The 9,553-nt window shown below is 46.3% G+C and overlaps 2 protein-coding genes across 2 annotated transcripts; both read left to right on the top strand.

The window, feature by feature from the left end:
- Positions 1-691: 691 nt before the first annotated feature.
- dbnla (drebrin-like a) lies at positions 692-4,774 on the top strand. Its single transcript, XM_062484270.1, has 15 exons — positions 692-1,027; positions 1,276-1,331; positions 1,440-1,552; positions 1,716-1,790; positions 1,880-2,023; positions 2,118-2,195; positions 2,341-2,492; positions 2,607-2,661; positions 2,798-2,866; positions 2,974-3,079; positions 3,199-3,567; positions 3,698-3,763; positions 3,901-4,004; positions 4,339-4,408; positions 4,512-4,774. Exons 1-15 carry the CDS (start codon positions 945-947, stop codon positions 4,646-4,648), a joined length of 1,677 nt encoding a protein of 558 aa, XP_062340254.1. The 5' UTR covers positions 692-944; the 3' UTR covers positions 4,649-4,774.
- A 351-nt stretch (positions 4,775-5,125) lies between these two features.
- Positions 5,126-6,732, top strand: LOC134038729 (cytochrome c oxidase subunit 5B, mitochondrial). The gene is made up of 4 exons (XM_062484271.1): positions 5,126-5,284; positions 5,705-5,775; positions 5,949-6,048; positions 6,182-6,732. The coding sequence occupies exons 1-4, from the start codon at positions 5,188-5,190 to the stop codon at positions 6,292-6,294; spliced, it is 381 nt and encodes a 126-aa protein (XP_062340255.1). The 5' UTR covers positions 5,126-5,187; the 3' UTR covers positions 6,295-6,732.
- The last annotated feature ends 2,821 nt before the right edge of the window (positions 6,733-9,553 follow it).

Here is a 9,553-nt window from a genome sequence, read left to right as displayed (position 1 = left end):
TAGCCAATTATGTGCCTCAAACTTTGTGGCACACAGGTAAGGCCTTTTGGTGTTTCAGCTTGTTAACGCCCCCATGCACAAAGCAAGGTCTTTACAGAAATGTTTTGCAGAGTTTAGTGTGGAAAGACTGGGCTGAACTGAACCCTTTGACCTCAGACCTAAACGCCATCAAAAACATTTGAGATAATACATTTAATAGAATTGTTTAGGGCATTTTTGCCCCCAGTTTGGGATAAATTCTAACACTATCTACATAATCACCCAGCATCAGTGCCCTGTATCCCTAATGCTCTTGTGACTGAAAGAAAGCAAATCCTGCATCAACATTCATTAGAAAGCCTTCCCAGGATAGTGAAGGCAGTTATATAAACTAAGTGGGAACAAACTCCATATTAATGCCAATTATTTTGGAAAAAGAGGTTCAACCAATAGTGTTCCGACCTCAGTATTACATGCAGGGTGCAGGCCTGGCCTAGTCTACTACACTTTAGACCTTGTCCAATCTCTTTTTAAGAGTGCTGGTAAGGACACCTTTTGTTCTACAGTCATGGTCAATATCTTCAGTCTGTTAAATATGTACGGTTGGAGTGGAGCATACATGAGCAGGTGCACCCACTAAGAATGTAAATGTTCAGGTTCTGACTTCTAAACCAACTGGTTTCCACATCACTGCAGAAGGCAGCCTGTTCTGCAAATCTCACACAATCAATACCGACACACAAATAATCAGTAGGCCTCGGCTGGTTGAGAATTATTCGCGCTTCGAAGATGGAATAAATTCTTTATAATTAGTTGGTTTTGTCCTCGTTCTGGGTCTACCATTTATAAACCTGTCGGATCAAGAGCCTTGTAGTCTGAAACTCTACTCTTCGTAGGGATAGAGTTCAAGTGGAATTACACTTTCTTCAAGAGTTTCTGTTGACAGCGAGGGTCGAGCTGACATAATGGCAGTAAATTTGAGTAAAAACGGCGCGGCACTTATGGCCGCGTATAAAGAAGTAGTGGACTCGAAGTTGGACACAAACTGGTGAGAGGAGCGTTATAAACGTTACATTTACCGCACAGATTATTCACAAAAACGAAATGGAGCTACTCGTTTTCTTTTTTTATTGTGGTCCAAATCACAGAAATCAAGACGGCAGAAGCCTACTGCTCGTCGTGTCATTTTGAAACAGGTCAACCAACTATAGAGGTGTTGTCAAAGGCATTGTCCCAGAGTATAAAAGAAGTCCTTGTCTATCCGCATACCTGTGTGTTGTGGTTGTGTTTTTACAGGGCTTTGTTCACCTACGAGGGCAACAGCAATGACATTCGTCTGGCAGACAAGGGAGGCATGTGTGATTATTATTAATTAGTACCTGAAAGAAAACCATGTAAATAATCCCATTATGAGTACTTTATTATAAATGTATCTGTACGATCTGTGTGTATGCATGTAGCTGGTGGGCTGGAGGAGATGGTGGAGGAGCTGAGCAGTGGGAAAGTGATGTATGCCTTCTGTAAGGTCCAGGTCCCCAACTCCAGCCTGCCCAAATTTGTCTTCATTAACTGGGTGAGCAGCACACGTGCACAACTAAACACTCACAAACACACAAACCAACACACACAAAATCACATACACACACACACACACGTACAGAAACAACATTTTTAGTACACTTAACACTCAAATAATTGGTGTCCTTGTTTTCCCATTTGTGTGTGTGTGTGTTCAGACTGGTGAAGGGGTTAGGGACTCCAGGAAGGCCCTGTGTGCCAATCATGTGAGCTCTATGGCCACCTTCCTAAAGGTAAGTTTGACCTGCTTTGCCTTAATCAAGAAATCAACCAGGAAATTAAAAACAACCAATCAATCATCTGTGTGCGGTCTTCCCTCCAGGGAGCGCATGTGACCATAAATGCTCGTGCCGAGGAGGATGTGGATCTGGAGACAATCTTGAGTAAAGTAGCCAAGGCTTCAGGGGCCAATTATAACTTTAACAAAGAGTCCTCAAAACACAGTGATGTACCCAGAGGATCTGTGGTGAGAACACACACTGGCGCTCTTTCTTCTACACACACACTCCCCCCCCCCCCCCCCCCCCACGACAGTACTAATGACTTCCTACATTAAACAGGGTTCTGTGTATCAAAAAACCAATGCTTTGGAGGAGATCCAAAAAACCAACAAAGACGACTTCTGGGCCCAGTCTCAGGTATGGGAACAGATAAACGTCGGAACTCATTCCTGAATGGTGGAAGAAAAAGAAAAATTGACATATTTCAATCCATTAAAATACCTCTTAACATATTTTGGAAAAAAAACGGGATTGTTTGCAAATGATCCCGTTTTTCTCTCAGAGGGACGAGGAGGCCCGTCGTCAGGACGACAGCAGGAGGGCAGAGGAAGACCGACAGAGGACGGAAAGGGAGACAAAGGAGAGAGAAGAACTGGAAGCTGCGCAGAGAGACTGCAGGGCGAAGGAGAGAGCCTCTGTGATAGACCAGCAGAAGTCTGTCCCTCCTCACTCAACCACGCATACCCTGGATATCTTTAAATAGCAGGAATACATGTCGTATACTGTGCAACATTGACAGTGTCGTGTGTGTGTGTGTGTGTGTGACAGGAGCTATCAGAAGCAACAGGAAACAGAGGTTGCAGAGCAGCAGCGACAACAAACGGTGAGCTGACCTTTCCCTCCCTGCCAAACACTCTGGCAGGGTAACACGTCAGGCTGCACCTTCGCAGACACGATGGACCACGGGACATCCATGTTGGTTGTGGGGTGTTTGACAGTTGAGATTCTCCCACTTTCAGGAGCAGCAGGAGAGTGTACAGAAGCCTGCCAGGGGGATTCACTCCGCTGCCTCTGTGCAGAATGCGAACGTGAGTCTACTTGAACATCGGGAGGGGTGGATGTGCGTGAGGGTGTTAGAGGCTTAGAATGCACACTATTATAATACACCACATGGCTTGATCTGTGTCACTAATAGGAGGCTGCAAGTTTGATCTCTCAGAGGTCGTTTAACCCTAAAGAGGTATTCATACAGAGAGACCAGAGTGCAGGACTGAACAATGGATCGGCAACATTTAAACCTGGTAAAAAAAAAAAACGTCAAATATTTATTTCACCTGTATTGGTCGCATGAAAGCAAAACGACATAAAGGACAAACTTGCTGCCTCTCTCTCCTCTTCCCCGCTGGTCTTCTGATCTTAGGGAAGCTACAGAGCCCGTTCCTGTCCCAGAAGTCCACTGAGAGAGAAGCACCATCCCAACCACTAACCCCTGCCCCCCTGCTCCCCAAGAACACTGCCTCACCTGTGCCGACTCCATCACCTGCCTCACCTGTGCCAACTCCATCACCTGCCATTTCTGCCTCACCGGTGCAAGCCCTTTCACCTGTTGTTCCTGCCTCACCTGTGCCAGCCCTATCACCTGCCCTCCCTGCCTCACCTGTGCCAGCGCTATCACATGCCCTCCCTGCCTCACCTGTGCCAGCCCTATCACCTGCCTCACCTGTGCCATCTCCATCACCTGTTCCACTAGCTTCTTCTGTTGCACCAGCTTCACCTGTCCAACCTGAAGGTCTGTCACACACTGACACATCAATGTAACCTCTCACCCTTAGTGCCATCACAAAGGCCTTCAGGAACATGTCATTGATGGTGTGGTAAATTAGACTTATTATGTGTATGTGTGTGTGTGTGTGTGACAGAGGCTTACGCAGAGGAGGAGTACTGGTCAGATGACTTTGACGTCGATGCAGATGACGCAGCTCAGGGTAGGCAACAAAACAACAAAGCCCCTTTTCCCTGAACTCAGCCAAGCACACGAATCCACCTCGCCCTCACACATATCGTTGCCACGGTAACGAACCCCCAGCACACAAAAGACTTTCTTCTCTTTCTCCGGCTGCAGAGAGGCCCATTGGTCAAGACGACCTGTACAGTGGCACTCAGGAAGTGGCTGGGACAGGGGATGAAGGAGGACTGTATGAGGACGTCTGCCAGATCACATCCACCGTGAGTCGACACAAGTTTCTTTGTGGGCTCCTTCTTCTCTTGTCGCTCCTCTGGGCTTCACCAGTGCCAACACAGGGGAGGAGGTGGGCAGGGGAGGACACACGCACTCATACAGGGGCTTCACATTTACATTTAGTCATTCAGCAGACGCTCTTATCCAGTGCGACTTAGAGTCCCCCCCCCCCCCCCGAGGCAAGTAGGGTAAAGTGCCTAGCCCAACGACACGCCATCGTTTTACACGGCCAGGAGTCGCACAGGCAACCTTCTGATTACTAGCCCGATTCCCTAACCGCTTAGCCACCTGACCCCACGTGACTGTTTTCCTCTGTCTTAGGTGGAGGAGCTAGAAGGGGCGGGTTTTGAAAAGGGCACCTGTGCCAGAGCCCTCTATGATTACCAGGCTGGTGAGTTGTTATCTCCTCCTTGGGCTCAATTCTAATATTTGTGTGAATTCTTTGTTCATGTTTCTCCTATTTTCCTCATTGTGACATTTGCTCTTGTATGCAGCTGATGACTCTGAGATCACCTTTGACCCTTATGACATCATCAGTGGGATAGAGATGGTGGATGAGGGTTGGTGGAGAGGATTTGGACCAGATGGACACTACGGAATGTTCCCAGCCAATTATGTTCAGCTTCTGTAGACCTTTCGATCAATCTTAACAGCAACAATTATACTGTCTCCAAAATGTTACTTCATGGAAATATTGTGTGTTTCAACTCTGAGATATCAATTTTCATCAGATCAATAAAAACATACAAAATAATAATGTTAGTTGTTTGACGTTGAAAATCAAAACGTCCTCCATGGGTGGCGCAAACTTCAAAACAACGACCATGCGCTCGTGTACTCATATAAACAAGTGGCTGACATGAAGTCGAACATTGACAGGTTAGTGCATAGGCCTATTCAATTCTCATAGTCTGTACATTGTAAAAACTCATAGCCAGTAGGCCTACAAGAGTTAAGAAATTATCAGTGTTTACTACTGCGGCCGTTTTATTACCCACCATACTAAAAAGGTTTAATACTGGTACAATTTAAAGGACGATTACGGATTGATTTCTAATGACGCCTTTGGCAGCTAAATAAGAACCATACGTCATAGTTTTGCGACCGTTAGATGAACTACATACGTCATTAGTCAGCAGCACCACCAGTTGTGAAAGGCTGAAAGGAGAAATGGCTGCAAGGTTACTGCTTCGCTCTGCTCTTAGAGCAGCCACAACATGCCGGGCTGCCCCGGTTCCTGCTCTTGCCCGTGGAATGGCGGTGGGAGGTGAGCTGGAAACGTATAAATAAGATAAAGCTAACGAATGCATGCGACCCCATAATATCGTACAATTGTCTGCCAAGGACAGTCGAGCTAGCTCTCGCTAATTCGTACGGCTCAATGTTTCGTCATTGATGCTATCGTGGTTGTTAGCTCTGTAGCTAGTTAGCAAAATGTCATCTAATTGTAACCTAGCTAGCTAGGATATCCAAGTACAGTTAGTTATTTTGGTCTGACCAGCTTCACGTGTGGAATATTTATTTAGCTTAACCTTTCTTAGCTACTGCCATTAATTGTACATTATAAAGCTAGCTAGTCAGCACGGAAGTAGCCATTTTGCTAGCAGCTAAACCCTGTGTCTGCTGTCAACATGGTTGGCTAACAGGATGCAACTTGCTAGCTAATGACACTGATGTTTTCTTACAGGAATCCCCACTGATGAAGAGCAAGCCACTGGCATGGAAAAGAAAATCATGAATGCGCTAAAGGAGGGAGCGGTAAGCCTTTACGATTAAGTTATAGCTATCTAGACAATTGCATTACACTGCTGTGGAAAGATTAGCATGTCGTCTAGGTCATAACGTAGAAGCTAGTTTGCTGTCATCTCCACATCTACATGTACTCAATGTTCCCCATGTAATTCCTCACGGTTCACATTTCGTCTCGCCAGGATCCATACAGCATGCTGAAGCCCAAGGAGTATGCTGGGTCAAAGTCGGACCCCCATCTTGTGCCCTCCATCACCACCAAAAGGATTGTTGGTTGTGTCTGTACGTAATCTCTTCTCCTTCTTTCAATGAATCTTTCCATTCTTACTGTCTGTAGTTTTCTAGTTTTAACACACCATTTGTAGTCATCACTTTATTATGGATTGAAGATGATGTATAATGTCTACCCTTGTAGGTGAGGAGGACAACACGGCTGTTGTGTGGTTTTGGCTCCACCAGGGGGAGGCGCAGCGCTGCCCCTCCTGCGGCTCGCACTACAAGCTGGTGCCCCACGAGCTGCCCCACTAAATGACACCCGTTTATTCTAATCAACTGTCATGTGTTTTCTCCTGCTTTGACATGTACATTACATTCACTCTGAAAGATTCCAGCAATCGTAGAGCGAGATGGAGAAGGATCAGAGAATTTTCGTCCAAATGCAGCAGTGGTACAGTCCAGATTTTTGGCTGTGACCAGTTTCCTGTTTGGTTCACTAAGTCACCTTTGTCTCATCTCTTCTTTGTTTCGCTCTAGTCTTTACTTGATAGTAACTTTCTAACCTCAAAAGTCTGCTTACTCAACCTATCATTTTCTGCGACTTCCCTTGGGTCAGTTCTTATGGTATGGGACTCAATGTTATTTTATCAAACAATTCCATTAAACAGTTTACAGACAAACACATGTACTGTATAGTGTTGCGCGATCCAATTGCTCTTATGACAACAATAAAGTTTAACTCCTAATGTCTTCTGTCTTCCATCACGTGGTCTGAAAACAGTGAATACTAAAACACACTACTGTCATAGAATTAAATATAGTAATATCCTATTTTGCCTGGTCTGCAGCTGTCAGTGGAATGATGAATTTGCTGTTCGAAGAGATAATCTCGTTTAAAAAAATTAAACAAAAAAATGTCTGTGTGAAAATGTTGAAAATGTCTCCTGATGTATGCTGCCTGATGCAGGAGGAGATCATGTCTCTAAAGCCTATACCACGGGTATCCATTCCTTGTTCCCGGAGAGCTACCTTATCAGTGTTTGCTCCAACCACACTTATTCCAACTGATTCAACACTAGTTAAATGATCAACCAGCTAATTATTTGAGTCAGGTGTTCTAGATAAGTGTTGGAGTGGAAACCTACTGGTTTTTGCCCGTGTGCTCCTGACCAGCAGAGGATGCTGTTGACTATCAAGTCGTACTGCATCTGTTTAACGTCACAGCTGTATGTTCCTCTGCAAGTTTCTCTGTGACGGATGTCATATATATATATATATATTAAATAAATCTAATTTTCTGTTGTCACTATGAATCACAATCACAATGTCATTTGCCTCTGTTCTTAAGGTAATGTGATCGTGGTAATGTAAATGACCATATCCGAATGATGGTAATTAAATGAATCATTAGGACTTGATTGGCAATCAGTCCGCTCTGTAGCATGTCCATTTGGAAATCAGCCCGTTCACTTGAGTTAGCAGCCCTTGCACTTCTCCAACAAAGCCAGTGCAACTTCTAAGGCCTCGTACACACTCCTGCACTCCTGTGAGATTTGGTTTCTATGGCTACCGAGAGGAGTTGCGTATAAAGGACGGTAATACACCAATTATCCATCTCTCCCTCTTTCTTGCACTCTCTCCCCATCTGCATTCTGGCTGTTGCTTGTGAAAGCACAGTTATGATCAATAACCTGGACCAGCTTTTCCCAAACCGCCTTCCTTTGACTAAACCCCACAATTACCCACTGCACAGTGGAGGGAATAGGAGGGGGGTGGGTGAGTGAGTGGGGGTGAGATTGATTAAGAAGGAAACATTGAAAGGATGGAGAGAGAGGCCCGTCCCACTTTATACTACGACGAGTGGTATAAAAGCTCATGGCGGAGCTGCTGAAAACGGAGAGAAAGGAAGGAACAGTTCTATCAGGAAACAGTCAAAACGGGAAAGAGAGCTGACTGTGATAAGAGGGCAGAAGAGAGAGAGAGAGAGAGCGAAAGAGAGATGAAAGCGAAGGGAAATCTTCTGAGGGAGAGAGAAGGGCGAGAGGGGAGGGAGAGATTGTACGTGGGGAGATGTGCCCAGGAGCATTACGTAAGCTGCCTTTATTAAAGATGGAGAAATTCTGCTTGATATGGCTCTGACGCCGCTCTCCCCTGGGTCTCTCTCTCTCTCTCTCTCTCTCTCTCTCTCTCTCTCTCTCTCTCTCTCTCTCTCTCTCTCTCTCTCTCTGCCTGCTCTCTGCCTCAAAGCTCTAATGGGAAGTGAGTCGTCCTGCCTCCGGGTTCCTACTGGCCCAATCTCCCCTCCCACTAGTCCAGAGGGCTTGACCCTGTCTCCAACCCCACTCTTGGGCTCACCGTCTGTGGGTACGCCTGCCATGGAGGTCCCTGTCAGCTCCAGACCCTGGGAAGCTCCTGGGACCATTATAGCCAGAGTCCAATATGTCTGAGACAATCAGCCAAAACCTTTTAGAAACCCTGTGTGTGTGTGTGCATGTGGGCCTGTGTGTGTGTGTGTGTGTCTCTGTGTGAGGGAGATAATTGCTGTGCAAATATTTGCCAGTGTGATGGAGGTTAATAATTGAAAGGCAGCTAATTGTCTAGGTGGGCGCATATTGAGTCAACCAGAGTGGTTTTGTCTATATGGTATGAATTGTAGTCATTTTATATGACCAGATCATGGTTCTTGCTGTGTACCACCATATATCTTCTGCTGTGCATCTAATGTGTTTGTTAAGGGCTGTTCCCTCTCCTGTGATTGTGTGCGTGCGTTAATGGGGTATGCAATGATGTGCTACTTTTCTCAAAAAGGGGGGGGGAGGGTGATATTACCTATTTCAAAGACCATAACCTCTATAGCAGTGTGGGTGTGTGTGGTGTGTGTGAGTGAGATGAGGAGGGGGGGGGGGGGGGGGGTAGGGAGGGTTGTCATTGAGAGATGATGTGTTCCTGAGAGAGAGAGGAGAAGTTGTTTTTGTTCCTTGAACAAAATGTTAATCATTTCGTTGGGCAGACAAGCAGACAGATTCTGATGCCCGGGGAGAGGGTGTGTGGAGAAGCAGGCTGTGAGGCGAGATAGAGAGACAGACAGAGGGAGAGATGAAGGGTGGAGGACAGAGGAGGAGAGAGAGAGGGCGGAAGGGAAAGATAGAGAAGGACAGAGGAAGACGCTGAGGCGCATGACAGCCATGCTTTGTGTGGTTACCGTGGAGCTCTGCCGTCGGAGAGGCAAGCTCTGGAGAGAAGCAGGGTCTCAGATCTTCGGAGGGGAACACAATGAGCCTTCCTGACTGTCTCTCTGTCTGTTAGTCTGAGAGTGTCTCTCTAGAGCATCCCAGCGTCACAGTGCCATCGGCGTCCCCCTTAGGACCGGAGAGGCCCAGGATGGCTGGCGAGAGTCTGAGAGCTGATGCAGCGACTGGTTCTCTTGAAAAAGAAAAAGCAGTAATCTAATAGGGCTCATGCGAAATGGGACGCCGAGACAGATTGTCCTTCCTCAGCTGCCATACTCACTTTGTCTCATCCTTCCTGTACTACTTCCGTTCCCTTTCCTTTGTCCTTCGCCACGCCTATC

The sequence above is a fragment of the Osmerus eperlanus genome, chromosome 18 (assembly GCF_963692335.1).
Source record: "Osmerus eperlanus chromosome 18, fOsmEpe2.1, whole genome shotgun sequence".
NCBI lineage: Eukaryota > Metazoa > Chordata > Actinopteri > Osmeriformes > Osmeridae > Osmerus > Osmerus eperlanus.
This window is presented reverse-complemented; position numbering and strand designations above follow the sequence as displayed.

Excerpts from the sequence above, each read along its gene's own strand:
- dbnla (XM_062484270.1), top strand. The coding sequence starts at position 945 with ATGGCAGTAAATTTGAGTAAAAACGGCGCGGCACTTATGGCCGCGTAT. Across the intron at positions 3,568-3,697 it reads TTCACCTGTCCAACCTGAAG|AGGCTTACGCAGAGGAGGAG; the intron begins GTCTGTCACACA and ends TGTGTGTGACAG. Across the intron at positions 3,764-3,900 it reads TGCAGATGACGCAGCTCAGG|AGAGGCCCATTGGTCAAGAC; the intron begins GTAGGCAACAAA and ends CTCCGGCTGCAG.
- LOC134038729 (XM_062484271.1), top strand. The coding sequence starts at position 5,188 with ATGGCTGCAAGGTTACTGCTTCGCTCTGCTCTTAGAGCAGCCACAACA. Across the intron at positions 5,776-5,948 it reads ATGCGCTAAAGGAGGGAGCG|GATCCATACAGCATGCTGAA; the intron begins GTAAGCCTTTAC and ends TCGTCTCGCCAG. Across the intron at positions 6,049-6,181 it reads AAGGATTGTTGGTTGTGTCT|GTGAGGAGGACAACACGGCT; the intron begins GTACGTAATCTC and ends CTACCCTTGTAG.